The sequence below is a fragment of the Pleurodeles waltl genome, chromosome 1_1, assembly GCF_031143425.1.
Source record: "Pleurodeles waltl isolate 20211129_DDA chromosome 1_1, aPleWal1.hap1.20221129, whole genome shotgun sequence".
NCBI lineage: Eukaryota > Metazoa > Chordata > Amphibia > Caudata > Salamandridae > Pleurodeles > Pleurodeles waltl.
This window is the reverse complement of record NC_090436.1, coordinates 382689605-382714454: the sequence shown is the minus strand read 5'-3', so window position 1 is coordinate 382714454 and position 24850 is coordinate 382689605. Positions and strand designations below refer to the sequence as shown.

The 24850-nt window shown below is 41.4% G+C and overlaps 1 protein-coding gene across 1 annotated transcript in view; it reads right to left on the bottom strand.

The window, feature by feature from the left end:
- Positions 1-225: 225 nt before the first annotated feature.
- The window catches only part of SERINC5 (serine incorporator 5), a 262324-nt gene continuing 237699 nt past the window's right edge, over positions 226-24850 (bottom strand). The window contains exons 9-12 of the mRNA XM_069223153.1: positions 13885-13951; positions 6631-6670; positions 6346-6493; positions 226-5085 (exon numbers count right to left, since the gene is read on the bottom strand). Coding sequence (XP_069079254.1) covers positions 4938-5085; positions 6346-6493; positions 6631-6670; positions 13885-13951 — 403 coding nt within the window. The 3' untranslated portion in view covers positions 226-4937. The remainder of the gene's footprint in view (positions 5086-6345; positions 6494-6630; positions 6671-13884; positions 13952-24850) is intronic.

Here is a 24850-nt window from a genome sequence, read left to right as displayed (position 1 = left end):
TTGCAACCATTGCACTTGATGCACTATTACAAATATGGCCCAGCCTGGGATCCATTTTCTAGTGCAAAAGATGTTGTTATTTTAAGCACCGATATTTATAACTGATACCATTACTACCAGCCGAACATTAAACACTTACGTGTAACATTCCACAACTGACATTATGACATCAGCAAACAATAAGGTAACTATATTCTGTAGCCAAGATTCTAAAGGTTCATTGAATCAGGATTAAAAAACACTTTTATTGATCTGTCGACAATGTACACTCAAACATCTGTGACATTGGTAACTTTGAACGGTGTCAGTGTTGTTTTGAACTTATTAAATTGAACTCTAGCCCTCAGAGCAGTAAAAAAATAATTTGTTCTAAAGACCTTTATGTTTCTTGTTCATTGCTTCACAAGTTCATTGGAACACAACGTTAATGGCATGATTTGTAACTGGAGTTTCAAAAATACCACGTGTAACAAGGCAGAGAGGAAGAAAAGGTTACGTTTACAACATAAAAAAGTTATTGAAGCAAAAACAAAACCAGATGCAAAACCCAATTCAATTCCATACAGGATCAGGCTCAAACGAAGATTTGATCAAGGCACTATAGACAAGCATGACGCTTTACAGCAGGGTTGAACTATGTTGGTCCATAGACAGGAGGGTGATGGGTGTTCAGGCACGGTTAAACAGGCTGATTTAAGCTAAATTCTCTAGATATCAACATAAGATAAATGTGCATACAATAATCTAAATGTAATTAACTTAAGTACCTGTTTATCCGGATAATATGGAATTGGTCATCCCCCCACCCCCAACTCCCCGCCGCCACCAGCAAGCACCAATGTCTGGACAACCCTACTTTCAATCAAAATGTGCCCTTGAGAACAGCATCCACAAATTTATCTTCTCAGAATTTAGTGACACAAATTCAATACTGGACAACCAATAAATTGGGCACACAAATGACTACATGTTGATCAGCATAAGGTCACGACACTGCAGCCACTGATACTACGTATTTTTACAGTATTTCTCGCAAACCATTCATCAGTGTGCACATCAAACAAATCTCTAACAATGCAGAGGAAAAGTGACATGGTCCCCCTGTAACAGTGCATGTTTAGGATATTTTTTTAGTAGTAAACAACCAATGCTCCTGATACTTTAGGTGCTGTACAGTTTGACTCCGCCCTTTGACAGAAATTGCTGCACATAATCAAGACAAGTGGAGGCAAGGGATACACAATAAATTAACCAGAGAAGTACAGAAGGGTTTTCTCCATTTGTCCATTTTTGTTCCTCACAATACCACCGATAGCATCTTTTGCTGCCACACCCTGAACAATCTTCACATTTAATCACACTGAAAAGATTGATTTGCGCAGATTGCTCAGAAGTGGGCCAATGTTACAAGACACCAAAATGTGCTCGTACAAATGGAGAGGAGACTGACCATTAACTACAGTGCTGCTTTCACTGACATTTATAAAATCATATTCAACAATTGTTATTGCACAGAGGGCAGTGACTTCAAAACTCCATCACTCCCATGTATTAAAACGAAATCAGAGATCGTGCATTATTGACCAAAAACACCATCTTGAGATTCTGGTGATATTTACAAACAACTCAGCAGTTGGTTTCAAGGCTACGTGGGTTACTAGAACCCCTTGATGCATTAACACCAGGATATGATACACACATACAAACATGTATGGACATCTTACAGCTACTTGCCCATCTCAATTAAAGCATCCAGTCTCAAACACCCAGGACTTCGACCCCAGGGATGAATAGAAGGATAGAAAGTACAAAATCTGGAATGGGTAGCGAAGGGCTACCATTTAGAGGAAGCGCTATATTACATAAGAGGGAAATGGAGTTCACTTGTCATGTTACAGTTCAATCAGATTGGCCCACTATCTTCTTTACATACAGTAGCTCAAGTAATTCACTTTAACTTAAAGTACAAGCAAAAAGGACAGGAAGTCCAGAATCCGGTCTCAGTCTTAAAAAAAAATCACAAGTCATTTGTGCAGGAAATAAGATATGGAGTTAAACCAGATGCAACTGCGTTAAATATTGTCAACAAAAATGCATAGTCTGAGGACCATAACTTTTCCAGAACTAGGCAGTTTAGATATAAGCTGCATTAATTTCTTTGAAACAAAGCTGTATACATAAAGAACATGTTCGAGTGCTACAGCCCCTTAGCAGCCAGTATTTCAGTTGTGACACCGACCGGTCTTTCAAGGTTTCTGAGAGAATTAACTCACTAATCTTTTGATATCCGACTCAAAGTTGCACAATGTCACCCCTCTATGGACTACAAATATATTTATGCAACAAAAGAGGAAAAACACATTTCAGATTACAGTTGCACATGACAGTGAGGGACCTCTGAATAAAATTAATACTGGCCAAGTAAAGAGGAGTACTGATAATGTATGAGTGGGACTATGACAACTCAAACAACTGGAAGAGACATATCACTACAGTTTACAGGGCAGCAGCCATGTTTTATGGCTTTTCTTTACTTAAACGAAAATAGTTGAGGGGCCTCTCATATCCACTTCCCCAACTCTAATGTAGGCAATTCATTGCTACCTAAAGGAGGGCGTGATTCACAAAAACTCTTTTCATGAATAGTTGTGTTTCACTACTGTATTAGGTGTGAATTGCTCCTGAATTTACACAACTGAATCACAAAAGCTTTTCTGTGATTAGTTGTGCCTTAATCAGATTTAAGAGTGACCTAGTAAAAAGTAGGCATCGGCGGTGACCCCACCAGAAGTCTGCAGTCCCTGCCAATTTCACTGCTCTGCAGTGAGTGAGAATGCTCCGGTTTATGACTGAGCCAGAGAAAGGTACGAAACAGTAAATCACTAACCACATTCCGGTTAACCTGCTAACCTCGGTGCCACAAAGAAAAAAAAAATATTATATATGCAGGGTATGTAAGGACGGGTGCAAGACCCCTTTAAAAACCCATGCAGATTAGTACATTTTATGAATGAGGTCCGCAATTCAAATTAAACATAATTGTTGCTTTAAAAAGTCTTCCCATGGAGACAGATACATCCAAATAAAGTATTTTCTACTTCCGTAGACTTAAATGAGACATGAATGTAGATTCCTTAGAAGGAAAACCACAAAGTGACAGGGCACATTCTGCTTAATCAATAAGCATTAATATCCTTCTCAACCGCATTCATTATCAATATCTGAAGGGTGAACGGCTGATTTGGTCCTGGCCAGATTCATACCGGTGATTAACCGCGGCACTCCAGTACTCTGTGTTATTCGAACACCTTCATTTGCCTATTAACTAGAAAAATATTAGGGTAAAATCCCTATTATTCGGCAGTAGCCACTGGCTGCTTTTTCGGTTTTGTTTTTTTACGAAAACTCTTGAACTCCGTTGAGATCTCTTGTCAAATCTGAAAAAAATACTTTAAAAAACAAAAATAATGATTTTGACTTTGGTTCCTTACAGGCAAATAGTCAAATTGCTGCATGCTGGGACTTGAAGTGGTATTTTGAAAAGGCGAGTTTACTGCCATCATTCAATGCGTAAATTAAAATTGAAAATGCTGTTTATGTTCACTCAAATGATATAAAAAAAAAAAAAAAAAAAAAAAAAAAAAAAAAAAATCAAAAATTAAGAAATTCAAGAGTTCAGACTCGGGGACTAAGACAGTGGTCATTTTAACTTTTAAAAAAAATGAACTTAAATCGCCAGGAAGCATTAAAAGTTAGATTTACTCAGAGTGAAAATCCAAGATGGGTCTTTTTTCCTGACATTTTGGGCTTTAAATGAAACCGTCAAGTGGGTTTTTCTCCATTAAGACTAGTGCTACACACCCAGAATACGGAAAAGTAGACAAACGAATGTCGAACTGGTCAAATGTATTTGCTTTTCAACTGCATTTTGTTAATATAATGGTCAGAAAAATATTGATCGCTGTAACGAAGTTTCCAGCTTTAATGCCATCATGTACCTAAATCGAACGGTAAACATGGCTTAGCACCATAAGTAACCGAATTCTGTTGGTGAAGCGTTCACTTCTTTTGTAATTTTTACCTCGAAGCATATAAAAATGCATATTTTAAGGAAGATATAGCGTTTGCATGGTGAATGTTACAATTTAATCTTAGATCAACATGTGCTTGTTTTTCCTCAAAGAACACAAAGGACTTTAAAGACTACAAACGTCATATGTGGAACACCTGAATCTGTCCTAAAAAGCTAATGTTCCGGCCAGTGTTGACTTTTATTCACAAGGCCATGCACTTTGGCATTTAAAAAAATAATAATAGCACTTTCACCAAGGTAGGTTATTTCCTGAATCTGAAGTCCTGCAATGCTCTGGGCGCCATCAGATTATGCATTTTTAGTGGCAATTAAGACATCTTACAGATCATATTTAAAAAACAAACCACTATTCCCATGTATTGCTTCGTGATAACTAAATATACTACCAGATGACAAAGGTGGTTCAAAAGTTGCAAAGGTAGAGGATGAAGACTGAAGAGACCAAAATTGGACAAGAACAGCTGGTCAATTTCTCCAAACAGGCCACAAAGAAAGATAAGTTAAATAATACATCAACATAAAGAATAAGACAAAGATTCTTGCTCCCGTTGGGCGAACTACACACAAACTTGGAGTCGGCTATTTCTGCATAGAAAAAAATCAGTATCGGTCAGACTTCGATTCTTCATGTTGGTGTGCTGTAGACCCCATCGTGGCTGGCTGGCCAGGCGAAAGATCAATGGCTTAAAAGCTTCCACAGACTGATATTTAAATAAAAAACAGGTAACCTTGTACAATTAAAACAATCTGGTAGAGTAACAGTGTTCCTATCAAAAGTGCCCACCAGAGGGTTAGATTTGTAACAGCTAGAGTAAATACCAGGACCTCAGTTGCCCAAACTTTGTTAGGCTAGAAACTCCCTGTTTGGGCAACAAAGTGGTGCTATGAGAGTCCATAAGTAGAGTAGGATGCACGCCCAGCAGGAAGCCATTTTAATCCAGAAGGTAGACCAGTTGCCATGGAACAATTTTTCAATTACAGCATGGTCGTAACTAGAAAAACAACAAAAAACTGTGTTATTTATGGTCTCTCATATAACAAGACTTAAAGCCCTAACTTTGTCTCCTGTTCCAACTCTACCCTCCATCGTGGCTCCTCCCCTGGATTGCCATTCCAAACAGCATTACCTCTGCCTCCAAGCTTCACTAATCTGAAGCACTGTCTCCCGCTCAGCAGTAGGTAAAAGAGACTAACACCTATTTATCTGAACGAATCATGAGGTATGCATGGACACTCAAAGTTTAACATTTTTCCACAGGCTTGATGGGCGTGCTGACCAGGTATCTTCCAAGCAGTGTAACTTCCCGTAGGCTATGCTGCGGCTCAACTCAACTGCTTCAGTGTGGTCCCATCATCCGTGTCCTGCACTGTATCTAGTTTTCAACTGAGGGATTCTGTAGTTACAATTCTTTTTATTTTACTCAAGTCTGTAGGGTCATTTCTACTGAACTTCTTCCGCCCTCTTTATTTACTGCTGATTCATATAAACAAGGTCATGCCCACTAAGCTTCACCTTTATGAAAGGTATTAGGTTGACACTAGTATGCATATGGTTCTATACATAAAACATCACAATGAAAGGAAGATAATTTCAGTAAAGAATCAAGCATGTTGCATTGACCTTTCAACAGACCGATCGAAAAAATAGGGAAACAGAGTTCGCCTGAGTTGAAGGACCGTTAGGAAACGATGTAGGAGGAAAGGGGGTCTTTTAACCATCATGAGCAGGAGTGGCAGTGAAGGGGCCTTAACAGACACTGGAAGGAATGTAGGAGAGACGGGTGTACATTAGATGTGGGAGGCAACTGAAGAGGCTGGATAAGGAGTGGGGGATAGGGTGGGGAAGGGTGACTACCTGCACTTATCAACCAAATAGGAGAGTGCAGTATTAGAAGATGTGTTGTAGATATCAAAAGCTGGCTCAATGTTTGTGGTAGATGTACTCTCTCAAGTGTTCTCAGAGACTAGTTGGAGTTAATGTGACATCATCTAACACTATGAATTGACATGGATCTGAGTTTAACGTCAGTCTGTTCCAGATGCAGGAGAAAACTTGTGTGATCAGGTTTCTGGCATCTTAACATGGGATTTTGTAAATTTGGCACTAGGACAACACAACACTAGGATTCTCAAAGACTAATGAAGAATGAGAAGGAAACTGCAGCCTAACTCTGACAGGAACATGGAAACAACAGTGAACAATTAATTACTTATTACTTTTAAGCTTTCATAACAAACAGTGCGTTACTCACTGGAACCAGTTGGTTACTGTCATCATTACATATAAAGAGCCCAAGAAAAATACAAAGTGGAAGTATGTGTAGCTGTAGATTGTGGTCTTCCTCTCATCATACACCACTTGCTGACCTCCCCGGCCTGGTTTACAAACTTCGTTGTCAGCTGCATAGAACAAAAAAAATAAAAAATAAAGAAAAAACCCTTGCAGTCACCTACTATTCAACACTTGGTTATTTAATTGTCAAGTAGGCGCTACAATACACCGCCATCCTTCTTTCTAGGTTAAGAAAAATTATTACCATCTCCATCAGGTGTGCAGCAAAAGCAGCAACGTGCTACCTACAAGAGCACAAACAGAATAATTATTTTAAATGCAAAAAAATAAAACAACAACAAAAGGTGTGTGAAGATCTGTTTGTATACGGTTGATCCATTTGTATACAGTTCTTTGCAACAACATCTCCTTCAGTCTGGATAAGTATTTTCAACAACTCTAAAAACAACAGCAGCAGAGGTCTGTGGTTTTGTGGTTTAGTTAATGTTAGACTCACTAGACTTTTGTTTTGCAAAGGATCAACTTGCATGCAGTGAACATAAGGTTTGTTTTTTTAATTGGGCTATCCTGCTGGAGTTTGTGGACAAAGAATCGGATCACTCCCATGGAGTACTTTGGAATGTTTTGTTGGGTGCAGTAAAGTGTCCCCTATTCGACCTTCAAAGAAACCTGTTTACTCTTCTTGGCTGAAGGGTCTGAACATGGCGATCCGTAGAGTAGAACAGAAAAGCTTCAATTGAGAGAGCGCTCATGATCCTTTACCAAATTAGCAGGGTGTCACTGCCGTAAAAACAACCTTCTGAAGCCACCAGGGTCCCCTGGAAGGTGACAGGGGGACATAGGGACTCTGGACCTAAAAACACTATTTGTTTGCAAACATACATAGACAGGAATACTTAGGCTGCGTTTATTTAGAAGACATTAGTGACAGCTAGAAATCCCCAGTAGATCTAACGAGGTGAATAGTGCTCTTTTTAAGTACATAAAACAGGATCAAGTGCAATAATGATCACAAGCAATAAGATGGGGTCCAAAGAAAGAAAAATGTAATTTGTTCAAGAGCTGAAAATGAGACACAATCTTCCTCAAAGGGAATTATGGAATTACTGGACTCCCTGACAGTGTATGAAAACATAGTCAACGAATATCTGTCAACCAACGCAGTGAGCTGAACTTTACAAGCTATGGTTCAGATCCCTGGTTTAATGATCTAGAAAATGTCTTGCTCATATATTTATAAATACCTAATTAAGGATAATCTATTTGCCATAAATAAAAGATTGGAAAACTGAGTTGGAATGTGAGATTGCAGAAAATGGCTGGTTAAGAAATTTGCAATGCGTGGCAAAAGTTACCTCGTAGGATAGGAAGGATTGGTTTGAAAAAAAACAGGGATTTGCTAGAGATGTATAGGATCACATGCAACTATCAAAAGGGACATAATGTTTAATGTTAACGTGAAGTAAGAGCCAATAAATAAAATCAAGCTTGTCATGTTACATGGTATAGGTGGCTATATAAATTGTCCTGAAAAACTGGAAAACTTCCAAACATCTGCAAATTGACACCTTGTAATCAGAATTGGAGCACTTACTTTTAGAAAAAGGTATCTATATATCCAAGAGGTCAACTGATCTGTTCAAACTGATCATGATAGATCGTTTTCAGCACTTTATAACTACTATTTAATTAACTGTTCCCATTATCTGTATTACCAGTTCTGAATGGGTTTTATTTTGTTCTGCCCAGCCCTACCAGTGTAACTGAATCTTTTCAGAACCATACTTCCATGTATGTTTTTCTTTTTTTTACTACCAGCAGTCTATTATTTCAGCTTTTAAAATTTGATCTGTTAAACACTTATTCATTTATTTCTATGCATATATAATGTAAATTTCTATTAAATATTTTATCAGAAGGAAAAAAAAGAAGACTATTGGCACCCTAGGAGCAGGGGACTCAAATGGATCTCCTGCTAATATACCTTTTACGTTGCTGGCATATCAAGACTCTACCCAGACCTGGCCTATCAATACTCTACACAGACTATCAGCTCCACAAATGGCCTAAACAGAAACTAGATGGGATGTACCTGGAAAGGTCGCCCAGCTAGGAAAATAGCTAGCTCTCCCATGTATATTTTTCTGTTACTTGAGAGTCCCCTCAAACACAGGAATTTTGGGGTGTGGTAGTGAAAAAACATAACTGATGGATTAGACAGGCTTAGAGCTTTTCCATTTTGAGTCCCTACTCAGCTCAGCATGATGAATCACAGGACTAATATAAAGGACTGGTTATACACTGGCCTTTTTTTGTTTACATTGGGCCAGTGGGTGCTCTGCAGCACCTGGACAGTGATTTGTGACAAAATATAGCTCGATCGGTTTTGGACATCCTACGGAGCATCCTGAGGACTAAACAGCTGAAAAGGAGTCTGGGGACCTACACCTTGCCAACATGACACAGGATGATTTGATGAAGTTTGAGCTAATTCAAGACCCAAGGTCCACTTCAAGAAAAATAGTGGGGAAAGACACAGTCATGGGGGAGGCAGTGGTGAAAGTTCATGAGAGAGAGGATACGACTGAACAAGACCTCAAGATGCTAAACAACAACGCAGCAACAGGCTCATGATTTAGAGCTACAGCAGAAGGCCTTTAAATAATGTGGTATCACCTTCATTATGAAATTTGTCTACAAAAGGGATTTCCTGGAAAAGGCAGCAAGAGCAACGAAAGTAAGAGGGCTGGGAGCCCCACCTAAATTAGATGGAGAGGATGTCAGGTCAGCATTGCTAGAGTTATTAAAAAAAAAAAAAAGTCATCTTTGGGAGTTCCCTACCCACACCTTTCAAAATTAAGCAAGCAACTACAATACCAGAGGATAGTGGGGTCAACCCGGATGGCAGTAGAACCGTCATTGTAGATCTGAGCTCCATCAGTCTAAAAGGGTACCTGACAAAAGTGGCAACCAGGGTCTGTTTTGAAGGAATAAGAAAATCCATATTTTCCTTGAGTTCTTTTGTGTAACACAACAAAGGAGAAAGGACCTTCAAGCCATGAAAAGAGCTGAACTTGCTAGGTATGACACCATCCCATTGTAACCCAGTGAATGGAGAGTGGCAGCTGGAGACATGGTGAGGGCCTTTACTGAGACTGATGTTGCTTGAAATCTAGGGTTTCAAGCAAACAAACCATTGATTCTGCTTAGTGTTTGAACCCCTCTATTGTGCAATGACTTTTTGGCATTTAAGAAGTGACAAGAAGGGGATTAGGAGAATAAGATTCAATGTGCCCAGAGAATTATAACCGCCTCGTGCCAGGCAAAACCTAAAACTACTCTGATTTGCCTGTCAACTTCATTCTTCAGATAGTTTGTTTGCAGTGGCCAAACACACAGTCCCCGTCTTCGTTAGAAGATGCATTTCTTTGTCAGGTTGGACTTTGCTAAAGGAACAATATAAATAAAATCAAAGCTACATCTGATTAATGTCTCATTAAGAGCGTGGTGTCCAGGTACTTCTCCGCTAGCCACCCCAGTTAAAGATTGTGCATCGTTGTAGGACATGGTTTTGTTCACTGACAACAATATTTTTAAAGCCACATAGTAGCATGGGCTGTCAAGAGGCCTAATATGTGGCTCTGTACCTGACAATCCTCACCCTTCAAAGGCTTATTCCGGGGATTGTTATTGTTTTCGGTGTGCAACAGGCAACAAACGTTGTATGGCAATTTACTCATCTGAGTGACTAATAGTGTTTACTAAACTGCTTTCTGTATCACTGTGATGAACACCACTATTTCCTAATTGTTTTTTGGCTTTTAGGTTATCTAGGCTAGATATTTTCTGTGCACTACTGATTCTCTCCTTTTACTGTTAAGAATCTGTTTAGTAGCACCTTAACGTTTATAGTTTCTGCCTTGCTTCAGATTACCTATGTGATCTGTGCATGTTCGTTCCCGAGCTCTACAATTTCAAAAATGCAGCTACTGCCTTAAAAACAACCATATTTTCTTCTTCAGTTCCCTTTATCACAGTCATGCCTTTCTCTGCTTTCATGTGAATCCCCTGATTTCCACCATAAAAACGATGACCTCTAAGAAGCCCACAGCCCTGTTAATCTGCATACTGCACAGACAGACTTCTTACCCTCTAACCTATCGCAAAACAATACAGAGAAACTACCATTTCTGCCTTAACTCCAATACGATGTTAAAAATTGATTTGCGTTTTTCTGACCTGACATCTAACACAATGTATTTAAAGAAGATTCTATAAACTCATACTTAATAGTTATCCTGAGGATATATTTTACTATCAACATTATTAGATACTATGACTATAGTAAAAATCACTTTTAAAGACAAAAGTTAATCTATTGGCTCCTAAAACTATAGTATCTAAGCCACCACTCCAACAACATTGGTACTAAACTCATAAGGTCTCCCAACGTCATTCTCAAGCTACTGTCAGCCAAAAACCATGGCTATTTAAAAATAGGCTTGGTTAAACTATGTACTCATCCTTTTAACGTAACAACTTCAGTCCTCCTCTCGAGCTGAACCCAACAGAAGTCCATTCCTCCCCTGGCCACTCCTAGCTATCACAGTGAAATGATCAGCTCTCAATGTGTGGTTCAAACAGTTCAACAACAAGCCTAGAGTGAAGAAACCAGGGTGTTATGCATTCCAAGCAGTAGGTTGGAGAAAGTGGCAAGAGCGGAAACACTTAATTGTAGCAGGTATCTGCCAAATGCAAGAGCAAGATTCTGGTCAGCCAATGGTAGGGTGGTCCAGATCCCATCTGATTTGCATCTCTAAGGCAATACAAACTGTAAATGCAAACCATCCAGGTACGTTGCTAACTCAACCTGAGCCACACTGACTAAAATAGTATACCAGCACTTTCTACGCCAATGGTTAAAAAGTAGTAGTTGATCAAATGGAAGGTGTTTCAATAAAACAACGTTTCTACACAGTTAACCCAGTATTGTCTTAAGGACAACCAACTTCAGATCAATCACAGAATGGAAAACAGCATAGCCGAGGAGCTCAAAGATTTCTTCAAACTAAATACCCTAACTTTTCTCTCAGCAAAAAACCTAACTGGAGACTACTCATCTAGATTTAGAGTTTGACATGGTAATGAGACAGCCAGCCTGAAAGTTATTGATGATGCCTGCAGATGATTGATGGTGACTGTTGCTGCTTGCTTGCTCTACGTGGCCTCTCTGCAGTTCTTAATACTGTGGACTGCAAGCATTCGTCTAGACAGCCCTAGAAAACTTGCTTTGGAGGCACTGGGGATGTTCTGATCTCTGTAATAGTGTACAACCAGCATGTCAAGGTAAAGGAGTCTCTCCCCCATCTGCCTCTTGGCTTATATGGAACTCCTCCGAGATCAACTCAGGCCATCCACTCTCAAACAAGTATAGGGAACTTCTAAGTCTATTAGATGATCTTGGAATTTCATTCTATCAATGCACTATTGACATATGGCTATATGTCAAAGTCACTGCCACGGAATGTCTGCCAACCATTACTGTCTCAAATCTAACCATGATTAGATCCAGACCTTTCTCAGCCTAAATCCACTGAAAGACTGAGTTAATTTAACTGGGTTGAAAAACTCCTAATCCTGCTTAGAAAAGTAGGTGACCCAGTTGACCAGTCTCGCTACTGAAAAAATGTGACGTCGCTGGGCTGTACCCTCAAAAATAAAATCTTTCTGAAAACCTCATGGGCTGGCAGTCACTGCTGTCTGGTCAAATGTGTTAAAGGTTTCTAATGGAGAAACTTGACCACTGAGGAAATCGGTTTCTTTCCATTAACTACGAGATTCAATTATAGGGGAATACTAACATCTTCAGAATGGCGTTTGATAAGAGAGAAGGTTGAACTTGCTATGTGGATGCTTGCACCATTACCGTTACTACAATAGTGGGATGTGATGTAGTTGATAAACAATCTTATTGAGACAACAATTCTTAAGCAAGCACAACTAAAGCTTTAGACTTCTAAAACTAAAGTTTTAGACTGCCTGTGTTGAGTCCCTAGGTTAATTATGTTATTACAATTTTACAGATGATGCAATTTGAACATATTATGAAATTATGGTTTCCTATTTTTTTTTCTAAAAACGGTTTCTAGCATTAGTTCTAAAATGTGTGGATGAGGCCAAAGTGCCTGAGAATATCCCAGTCTATCATCCTTTTGAGAAGGGCTATTTTTAGAAGAAACTAGCCATAATAATATCCACATAAACGTTATCCTTCTTGAACAACAAGAGACTTAGTGCCTCTCCTCATTAAGTGTAAAATTACGTAGGTGGCAGTAAATGTTATTTTGGTAAGAGGTGATGGGAGAGAAAAGAGAAAAATACAGAATATGTGATCGCGGGAAAGCACAAAAACTGTGCCTGTCGACATGTTGGATGAGTCATGCAAAGGCTGAATCTTACACTGAATCATTCAGTCCAATAAAGTTTGTAAAAACAACACTGTTTGCAATTCATTCTGTTATTTTGTGGTTATATCATCATCATCAGGACTAGGTTTATGTTCTTTAGGCTTTTGTAAAGCATGATATAACACTCTTCAAACTCTACATGGCATTTTGGGTAAGGAGGTTAACTAGTGACGTTCATTTCAGCAGTCCCTACGGAGCAGGCATCAGCAGTTAAGCTACAGCTGGATCATTAAAGCATTTTCATATGCTGGTATGAGATGTCCTTCTTAGGTGCATTACACGTATCTGTCTGGGCCTTTGTCCTGGTGTAAGTAAGGGTGGTCTTACTGTAAGACTATTCAATTTCTTAAGATGTGCCATGTCTCTGCTCATACTTCAGAGATGTGCATCATTAGAACATCCTGTACTTGACAGACTATGTGGTAAGCCTTGTATCTGTTTGCTTCAGTAGCATGTGAAGCTTGAGGTAAGCGATTTTCTAAACTGCTTTCACCAGTGGGATGATCTGCAGACTGGAGCTACACAAGACCCCAATATTTCTTGCTTTGCCAGATTGAAGCCAATTCTACATCACTTTCATTTACCCTTGATACTGACCACTTCTTCCCTAAGAAATCCAACCTGGTATGGTACTAGCTCTAAACAAAGCCTTTACTACCTTCAAAACAACTTAAGAACTGCCACCCAAGCTCTCATATTTTCACACTTAGTTCAGGGTGACAACTGATCTATGGCCTCACCGACCCAATGGCCCGCCTTGAAAAGCGTCCTTCAAGTTGCAGCAGGTCCCATCAAAAGAGGGATAGAAATTTGACTACATCACCCCATCCTTTGAGGGGGGATGATAAATTATTTTGCACAAAAAAAATACTACATGACCATTTTCTTTTGTACATGTATAGTTCATGGGTGGCCCCATGTTCACTACTCATGTATTTCATCCAAACATTTAAAAGACATCCACTCTATGCTAGTCTAACCATAGGCTAATCGCACAACCAATACTTGTTGGATGAGAAATATTCACATACCTCTGTTTCAAGTGGGGGGGTATTACCCTTCAGAGCTTCAGAACTTGCACGTGTTGTGGAGGTCAAGCTACAAAAAAAAAAAAAAAAAAAAAACTGTAAAATAAAATTCAAATGTTACCACAAATAAGCAATTCTAGTATTTCATTTTTATTTGCTCGAAAAATATTGAACACCTGAAAAAACGGTTGAGCCACCATATTTGTCATTCTAGCTTATGTGAACTAAGCAAGGAGAGAGGAAATGGCCAGGAGGCCATTCTCACAGAGACCCCAACCCAGGGAGTGTGACCTCTGCCGGGGGTATTTAAAGACCAGTAGGTACCTTGTGTCACAAGTAGTGACAAACTTCTAAAAGTAAAAACATACTGCTTGCCTAAGACAAACATCTTGACTTTGTTCATTTAAAACACAGGTTTTGTTTAAAGTGACAAATTTCACTTGTGCTACAGTACTTCTAAAAGATTTCAAAGGGTTTCCAAATTAAACCACATAAATGCTATCACTTTATGATTCCTACAACTCCCCCGTTCAAACTCCCTCAGAGGCACAGCCACACAATTGTCTGCAATGCAGTCTTGGTTGGTGGCCCTGTATGAAAACGGGCCAGATTGCCACTCAAATGTTTAAGCTACATCACACTGGTAGTTATCTGATTTTAGATCCCTAAATACAACCACAGAGCTAACCAGGAGAGTTTGGGAATTTCTTAAATAATTAACATTTTTACATTCAATTTCTATGCGACCATAATATAGTTACAGTACAGTAAAGTATAATTAATTCTTTCAAGGCTTTTTTCCACATCTATTTTGCATAATTATTATTACTAAAATCGGTAACTATTTTTCTAAGTGAGGACAGGGACTGAAAGGTACACTCCAGCTCTCCTTCAATAGTATAAATAGAGTAGAATGTTATTGATCGTACAAAGTGTCAGTGGGACAAGTACTTTTTAAAGTCTTTCCTGCAGCCTGAAACGATGACCCTGATTCCGATTCTTCAAAGTATCCCTCTATGAAGTTATACATGGCCAGTAAATACTCAGCGTACACCTAGTAGTCTCAGACAAAGACAGCATAATTCCCCGCATACCATTAGTTTGTGCCGTCCAGCCTCCTTCAAACATAGGTCTCAAACACTAGGTTATTTACGATCATGTAGACCTAATACTTTTTTTTATTTTTTTTAAATCATGTCCTTGGAATTCTGTTGCGCCCTATTTTGACAATCATCCATTTATGTATGGAAGCATTATGGTTCCTGTATGTTCCTGAGGTAGGGACACATTTAATTTTCTTTGAACTTTCTGTGGTGTTCCTGTATCTGCTCCCATTGAGTTTGTTTTTTTTAACTCAGTCAATATGTATATGTCATGAGAAGAATAACACACCAATATTCATAGAATATTGTAACTGGTTTTCTTAAAGTAGTGACACATTTACAGCAGAAAAGCTGCCAACGCAGGGGAACGCATTCCTACTTAACTGGAAAAATCAGTGGCAATACAATGGGAATACTAGTATTTTTGTTTGCAATTATCAGCTACATAAGAGTTCAATTGTGTTTTCCATGCAGAGATGTACTCCATTTCTGCAGAGGAGGTTCAAATCCACCATTAACGAATAGGAGAGCATGTATTCTGTTTTCAATTAACACTATCCTTAAAAGAGCTCAGGGCTTTAGAGAAAGGAGGTGAATTTATCTTGAAATATAAAGCGCCGATTGGTCAATACTCCACCCATAATCAAAAGCACGGGAACTTTGTCTTTATGAAATTATGGCCTCACAGACAAACTCTGCCTTCTGGATTTGTGACGATATAAACCAGTGGCGGGCGGCAGCTTTAGGAGGGAGGGGGGCGGGCGGAGCGCACACACACACATTCTTTCACACACAGACACGCACACACATCCATTAACACTCATACCATTCAAACATGCACGCACGCACCAAACATTCATTTTAAAACATCACACACTCATCCTTTCACACACGCACATCCATTAACAACATTCATACCATTCAAACATGCACACACGCACCAAACATTCAATTTGAAACATCACACACACACACACACACACACACACACACACTTACCTTCGGCCTCCAGGTCCCAGGAGGGTTGGGGCTGCTGCCTTCACTCATTGACTGACCTTAGGTCAGTCAATGAGGGAAGGCAGCAGCCCCAGCATCGTCACAGAGTGGGATGGTGTCAGTGAGACTGCTGACCCCACCCCACTCTGTGACGAAGTGTCACTGATTGACACTCGCCCTGGGCACATCAGGGCTTAAACTGAAGCGCCCAGGGAGTGTGTCAATTGGTGACGCTTTCCTCGTCACTCAGGGGAGGGCCTCGAGCCACCTTTGCTGGGCTGAGGATATCACAGCTCCTATGGGCGTGACCTCCTCAGCCCAGCAAAGTTCAGCTCAGGCAGCCAGGAGTCTGCGCAAATTGCGCATGTCTGCTCCTGGCTGCCTGACCTGAACATGAAGAGTGTGTCAGGCTGACCTTTGTTCAGCCTGACACACTCTTCATTGGGGGCAAAAGGTGGAGGGGCGTGGCCCCTCCGCCTTAAAGGACGGGCCGCCACTGCTATAGACCAGTGGTTCCCGACCTTTTGACTTTTGTGGACCCCTACTTTATCATTACTGGAACCCAGGGACCCCCACTGAATTATTGGAATCCGAAGGCACCCCCACTGAGTCATCACTGAAAGCTGGGGACCTAATCTGATAATATTTTTTCATTTTCTATGCATTCGAGGACGCCCTGAGAAGGCTTAGCGGTCCCCCGACCACAGGTTGGGAACCACTGCCATAGGCAGTTGCGTGATCATCCTGAATGTTTCCATTCTCCGAGGTCTAGGATCTGTCGAAGAACAGTTTACTCTTGCCACCGTCTACTGAAACCAGAGTGGTCTAGGATCTGCCACACTGCTCAACGCTGACTACTTTACTTGTGCTCATCCTCGCGACTACTGCATAAAAACTATTTAAAAAAAATAAAGTTTAAAGACCAAGGTTAGAATGAGGAAAGAAAGGAATTCAGAATGAAAATCATTGCTTATCATGTGCAGCCCTACCCCTCCCCTCACACAGATCTGAATGGGAGAAAAGAACGGCACCTGTTGTTTATTTGGGCTCTTTATAGAGCATAAAGAAGAGGGCGGTTGTTATGCTGCTTTGCTTTTTACACTTTTGTGTATTCCCTGCCTTTTCTTTAAAAGGGGAGCTTATTTTTTTTATTGTAAATGACTAGAGTATTTTTGTTTCCCATTTCATGTTTTTTTTTTTTTTTTAATTTCTTTAAGAAAAGTACCCTCTGTTTTGGTAATGTAAAAAGATACAAGGAAATTACCACCTTTCTTCTAAATGTCCGGCTGCCTAATCAGGAACACTATGTGGCCAGATAAGTATGTACAGACATGCAATACACAAATGCTGCTAACATAATATGCACATTAACAGAGCATTGTGTGTTATTTATTGTAATCTGCTTTTATTGCTTTGGTGTTAAGAAGGTTTAGCTGAGCAACACTGAATAGTAGCATTGCCCCTTACTTTGAATGTTGCTTATAAGGGTAATTGGTTTTCACTCCCATGCAAGATATCTATTTTTTTTTCATCTTAGCAGCGGGTTTTCACATTCTTTCTTTGGAGATCTCTCAAGGTGGCTTGAATTTCAAGTTGTTAATTTGGCGATGCTGCTAGGTTTGATTCTAGGATTCATTTACCAAAGATCAAGATGATCTTTGAAGGGCATTTTTATAGAGTAATATCTGCAATCACACCTGTGTTTGTTGGCTCTGTAGCATCAATCCCCAGATTTCTGAGGTGCAAGTTAAGACTCATGGCATGAGTTTGAAAGAGTTGCTCTAAGTTGACTTTTTTTATAAAACAGTATTTTAGTGATTTTGCAGTAAATAACACGAGCTCTAAGTGGACAGTTAAATTCATTTTTTCTTTATAAGTTTAATTCTTCATTCGCTTCTGCCCTTGATGTGGTCACAAAGACTGACACGTTTCAATATGAGAGAAGGACACTGGAATTTAAAGGTCAACTGATGCCACTTACACCACATAATGAAAATGTCACTTACCCAGTGTACATCTGTTCGTGGCATCAGTCGCAGTAGATTCGCATGTTTTGCAATAGCTCGCCATCTGGTGTTGGGCCGGAGTGTTACAAGTTGTTTTTCTTCGAAGAAGTCTTTCGAGTCACGGGACCGAGTGACTCCTCCTTTTGTCTCCATTGCGCATGGGCGTCGACTCCATCTTCGATTGTTTTTCCCCGCAGAGGGTGAGGTAGGAGTTGAATTGTAGTAATAGTGCCCATGCAATGGAGTGACTAAGTATGCACCTATTTAAGGTTGAGATGATACATATACAAATAGTTGAAGGTAACTTCCAAACTGCTACAGGCTCCCGGGGAGGCGGTTGGGCACATGCGAATCTACTGCGACTGATGCCACGAACAGATGTACACTGGGTAAGTGACATTTTCAGTTCGATGGCATCTGTCGCTGTAGATACGCATGTTTTGTATAGACTAGTAAGCAGTTATCTCCCCAAAAGCGGTGGATCAGCCTGTAGGAGTGGAAGTAGTCTGAAATAATGTTCTTAATACGGCTTGACCTACTGTGGCTTGTTGTGCGGATAACACGTCTACACAGTAGTGCTTGGTGAATGTGTGAGGCGTAGACCATGTGGCTGCCTTACATATTTCTTGCATTGGGATGTTTCCTAGAAAGGCCATGGTAGCACCTTTCTTTCTGGTTGAGTGTGCCCTTGGTGTAATGGGCAGCTGTCGTTTAGCTTTAAGGTAGCAGATTTGGATGCATTTAACTATCCATCTGGCTATACCTTGTTTTGATATTGGGTTTCCTGCATGAGGTTTTTGAAATGCAATAAATAGTTGTTTAGTCTTTCTGATGTTCTTTGTTCTGTCAATGTAATACATCAATGCTCTTTTGACATCTAATGTATGTAGTGCCCTTTCAGCTACGGTATCTGGCTGTGGAAAGAACACTGGAAGTTCCACTGTTTGATTTAGATGGAACGGTGAAATAACCTTTGGCAAAAATTTAGGATTGGTCCTTAGGACGACCTTATTCTTGTGTAGTTGTATAAAAGGTTCCTGTATTGTAAACGCCTGAATCTCGCTTACTCTTCTTAGGGAAGTAATGGCGATGAGAAATGCCACCTTCCAGGTTAGGAACTGTATTTCGCAGGAGTGCATGGGTTCAAAAGGTGGACCCATAAGTCTAGTTAGGACAACATTTAGGTTCCATGAAGGAACAGGTGGTGTTCTTGGTGGTATAATTCTCCTAAGGCCCTCCATGAATGCTTTAATGACTGGTATCTTATATAGGGAAGTTGAATAGGTAGTCTGCAGGTATGCAGATATTGCTGCAAGGTGTATTTTAATGGAAGAGAAAGCCAGGTTAGATTTTTGTAAGTGAAGCAAGTAACCCACTACATGTTCTGGAGTTGTGTGTAATGGTTGTATTTTATTAATATGGCAGTAGCAAACAAACCTCTTCCATTTACTTGCATAGCAGTGCCTGGTGGATGGCCTTCTGGCTTGTTTTATGACTTCCATACATTCTTGGGTAAGTTCAGGAGCCATATTGCTAGATTCAGCGATGCTGGATCTGGGTGTCTGATCTTTTGGTTGTGTTGTGTTAACAGTTCTGGCCTGTTGGGCAATTTGATGCAGGGTACTACTGATAGGTCTAGCAGCGTTGTGTACCAGGGTTGCCTTGCCCAAGTTGGTGCTATCAATATGAGTTTGAGTTTGCTTTGACTGAGTTTGTTTACCAGGTAAGGAAGGAGAGGGAGAGGAGGAAAAGCGTAAGCAAATATCCCTGACCAGTTCATCCATAGGGCATTGCCTTGGGACTGTTTGTGTGGGTATCTGGATGCGAAGTTTTGGCATTTTGCGTTCTCCTTTGTCGCAAACAAGTCTATCTGAGGTGTTCCCCAGAGTTTGAAATAAGTGTTCAGAATTTGGGGGTGAATTTCCCATTCGTGGACCTGTTGGTGATCTCGAGAGAGATTGTCTGCAAGTTGATTTTGGATCCCTGGTATAAATTGTGCTATTAGGCGAATTTGGTTGTGAATTGCCCAACGCCAAATCTTTTGTGCTAGCAGGCTCAATTGCGTTGAGTGCGTCCCCCCTTGCTTGTTTAGATAATACATTGTTGTCATGTTGTCTGTTTTGACGAGAATGTATTTGTGAACTATTATTGGTTGGAAAGCTTTTAGTGCTTGAAAAACTGCTAGAAGTTCTAGGTGATTTATATGCAGTTTTGTTTGATGTACGTTCCATTGTCCTTGTATGCTGTGTTGATCGAGGTGTGCTCCCCACCCTGTCATGGAAGCATCTGTTGTTATTACGTATTGTGGCACTGGGTCTTGGAAAGGCCGCCCTTTGTTTAAATTTATGTTGTTCTACCACAGAAGCGAGAGGTAAGTTTGGCTGTCTATTAACACCAGATCTAGAAGGTGACCCTGTGATTGTGACCATTGTGATGCTAGGCACTGTTGTAAGGGCCTCATGTGCAGTCTTGCGTTTGGGACAATGGCTATGCATGAAGACATCATGCCTAGGAGTTGTAGTACCATCTTTGCTTGTATCCTTTGTGTTGGATACATGCGTTGTATGATGGTGTTGAAATTTTGAATTCTTTGTGGACTTGGAGTGGCTACTCCTTTTGATGTGTCTATTATGGCTCCTAGGTATTGTTGTACCTTGCGCGGCAGAATTTTGGATTTTGTGAAGTTGACGGTGAACCCTAGTTTGAAGAGGGTTTGTATGATATGATTTGTGTGATTTGAGCACTCTATTAACGAATGGGCCTTGATTAGCCAGTCGTCTAGATATGGGAACACATGTATTTGCTGCCTTCTTATGTGTGCAGCGACTACCGCTAGACATTTGGTAAAGACTCTTGGGGCGGTTGTTAATCCGAAAGGCAGTACCTTGAATTGGTAATGTATTCCCTTGAATACAAACCTTAGGTATTTCCTGTGCGATGGGTGTATTGGTATATGGAAATAAGCATCCTTGAGGTCTAAAGTTGCCATGTAGTCGTGTAGTTTTAGCAATGGCAATACTTCTTGTAGTGTGACCATGTGAAAGTGGTCTGATTTGATGAAAGTGTTCACTACTCTGAGGTCTAGGATTGGTCTCAGCGTTTTGTCCTTCTTTGGTATCAGAAAGTACAGTGAGTAAACTCCTGTGTTTATTTGTGTGTTTGGCACTAATTCGATTGCATTCTTTTGCAATAGTGCCTGCACTTCTATCTCCAGGAGATTGGAATGATGTTTTGTCAAATTTTGTGCTTTTGGTGGTATGTTTGGAGGGAATTGTAGAAATTCTATGCAATAACCATGTTGGATAATTGCTAGAACCCAAGTGTCTGTAGTGATTTCCTCCCATGCTTTGTAATAATGACTTATTCTTCCCCCCACTGGTGTTGTGTGGAGGGGGTGAGTGACATGTGAGTCACTGTTTAGTAGTAGGGGATTTGGGGCTCCGAAATCTTCCTCTATTCCTAGGGAATTGCCCTCCTCTATATTGTCCCCGAAAACCTCCTCTATACTGTCCCTGGTAACTGGACGGTGTTGCTTGTGAGGTGCTGGCTTGTGTGCTCGGACCCCGAAACCCCCCTCTAAAGGGTGTTTTACGGAATGTGCTGTAATTCTCTCTGCTCTGCGGGGAGTAGAGTGCGCCCATGGCTTTGGCAGTGTCCGTATCTTTTTTGAGTTTCTCAATCGCTGTGTCCACTTCTGGACCGAACAGTTCTTTTTCGTTAAAAGGCATATTGAGAACTGCTTGTTGAATCTCTGGTTTAAATCCAGAAGTTCGGAGCCATGCATGCCTTCTGATAGTTACAGATGTATTAATTGTCCGTGCAGCTGTATCTGCAGCGTCCATGGAGGAGCGGATCTGGTTGTTGGAAATGGCCTGTCCCTCCTCAACCACTTGTTTTGCCCTATTTTGTAAGTCCTTGGGCAGATGTTCAATGAGATGTTGCATCTCATCCCAATGGGCTCTGTCATAGCGCGCAAGTAGTGCCTGGGAGTTCGCGATGCGCCACTGGTTTGCAGCTTGTGCTGCGACTCTTACCAGCTGCATCGAACTTGCGGCTTTCTTTATCTGGGGGTGGTGCATCTCCAGATGTGTGGGAGTTGGCCCTTTTCCTAGCTGCTCCTACAACGACAGAGTCTGGTGGCAGCTGTGTAGTGATGAAAACCGGGTCTGTAGGAGGCGCCTTATACTTTTTTTCCACCCTTGGTGTGATTGCCCTACTTTTGACCGGCTCCTTAAAGATTTCTTTTGCGTGCCGGAGCATACCAGGGAGCATAGGCAGGCTTTGGTATGAGCTGTGGGTGGAGGAGAGTGTGTTGAATAAAAAAATCATCCTCGACCTGTTCTGAGTGGAGGCTTACATTGTGAAATTGTGCTGCTCTAGCCACCACTTGAGAATACGCGGTGCTGTCCTCTGGTGGAGATGGCTTGGTAGGGTATGCCTCCGGACTGTTATCTGACACTGGGGCGTCGTATAGGTCCCATGCGTCTTGATCTTGGTCACCCTGGCTTATGGTGGTGTGAGCTGGGGAGTGTGATGGAGTTTGTGCTGGTGAGACGTTAATCACGGGCGGAGGAGAGGGTGGTGGGGTAACTCTTTTCACCACTTTTGGTTGTGTTGTCGGTTCAGTTTGGAACTCCAACCTTCTCTTTCTTCTAATAGGGGGAAGGGTGCTTATTTTTCCTGTCCCCTGCTGTATGAAAATACGCTTTTGCGTATGGTCCACATCAGTTGATTGTAGCTCTTCCTCAAACCTATGCTTTTGCATTTGAGAGGTTAGCGAGTGCTCTTCTGTATAAGAGCCTGAAGCTGGGTCGGTTGCAGTTTGTTTCGGGACAGAAACCCTGTCTGCGTCCTTTTTCGGCTCCGAGGTGACTTTTTTCATTTTCGGGGCCGAAACCTGTCGGCGCCGATCTTCTTCGGGGCCGCTGTCTCGGCGTCGAGCCGTGTCTACACCGGCATCTCGGTGTCGAGGCTTGTCTCCAGCACTTTCTCGGTCCCGAGAAGGCTGCGTGCCGGTGTCTCGACCGGAGTCGGACGATCTCGGCACTGTTTGGGCCTTTTTCGGTGCCGACGGTCGGTCACCGAATTTATGGGTGGAGCCATGGCCTGGTGGCAGTGGCGTCCCCTGGGCCTTGTAAATCTTCCTCTGAGTGGTTTTCGACGTCTTACTCACGGTTTGTGTATCGTCGAATCCTTCGGAGTCTGAGTCTTGGATCGAGAAGGTACCTTCCTCTTCTTGTTCCTCGAACTCTCGGTGGGCTGTCGGCGCGGACGCCATCTGAAGTCTTCTGGCTCGACGGTCTCGGAGTGTTTTTCGGGACCGGAACGCACGACAGGCCTCGCAGGTGTCTTCACTGTGCTCAGGTGACAGGCACAGGTTACAGACCAAGTGTTGGTCTGTATAGGGGTATTTATTGTGGCATTTGGGGCAGAAACGGAACTGGGTCCGTTCCATCGGCGTTCTTCAGCACGCGGTCGGGCCGACCAGGCCCCGACGGGGGATCGAAAAAACTACCCCCGAAGGGCACCGGAGCTCTTCGATCCTTCGACGCGGTGTTGAATCTAACTACGCCGATCCCGAACGCAACAATACCGACGAAAATCTTCAGAAATTAGCTATCTTTCCGTTCCGAAACTCGGAGCGACAGGAACACGTCCGAACCCGATGGCGGAAAAAAAACAATCGAAGATGGAGTCGACGCCCATGCGCAATGGAGACAAAAGGAGGAGTCACTCGGTCCCGTGACTCGAAAGACTTCTTCGAAGAAAAACAACTTGTAACACTCCGGCCCAACACCAGATGGCGAGCTATTGCAAAACATGCGTATCTACAGCGACAGATGCCATCGAACTTTTTTTTTTTTTGAGAGGTCCAGACTGTGTGGCCTTGTACCGTCAACTCAGATTTCTGATTGTTAATTTCTTTGTCCAGAGTCCTCGGCATAGAGCAGAAAATAAGTTACCTATTTTTGGAAGGTTTTGCGATCTATTCTGCTGTACTTCATGAAGATGTGTAGAAGTTAATTAACTGTGCTACTAGCCGGTACTCATATTTGCATGAGCGAGCTTCCTTCTCTGCTGGCCTTTAATTCCAAAAAGAGTTGCAGTAAAATTCTGTGATAAACCAAGTATGAAATCCCATCTGAATTTGTTAAGTAAGCTCCTACAGCTCCCCTCTTTGGACTCGCTCTATAGGCGTTTCCTCTGAGAACCATTATGCTGTTTTTCTGATTGTATTTTTGCTCACACAGTTGTATTTTGAACCCAAAGTAAGTGCATGTTTAACGTGCTTTGAAGACTCCAAAATACTCATGCAGTGACCAGATACTGCTACGCAGTTCAGCCTTCAATACAATGTGACGAGTTGCTTGTACAATGGCTCATATTTCCGGAATGTTTTAGAATACCTCTTGAAGCAATGCCTACTCTGGCTCATTCTTCAGTCAGATGTTCTTTTATCAGACTAAAGAAACGTGGCTGCATTTTCACCTTGTTCCCTTTTCTTTAACCATTTCATCATATCAGGTTCCAATCAGCTGAATCTTAATTTTTTAAGACTGTGGTAGTTTTAGAGGCGTTCTAAATACTGCATGGGCCTATCAATTTGCACACTGTCTAAACTCTGGTTCTAGATTATTATTGTCTTGGTTGAGTGTTGTTCCTCTAGAAATAGTCCCCTTGTCTTCTCCTGCTAACCTTCTTAATTCTCCAGCCCTGGCTCTGACCACTTCCATCACTCGTTTTCCTTTGTGCGCTCAGCCTCATTCTTCAGCGTGAAAGTTCACAAATGAATTGTTTGTGCCTGCTAGCCTGCTATGGGATAGGTTAGACACTGTCCCGAGCAGAAATCACAGTTTGAGTCTA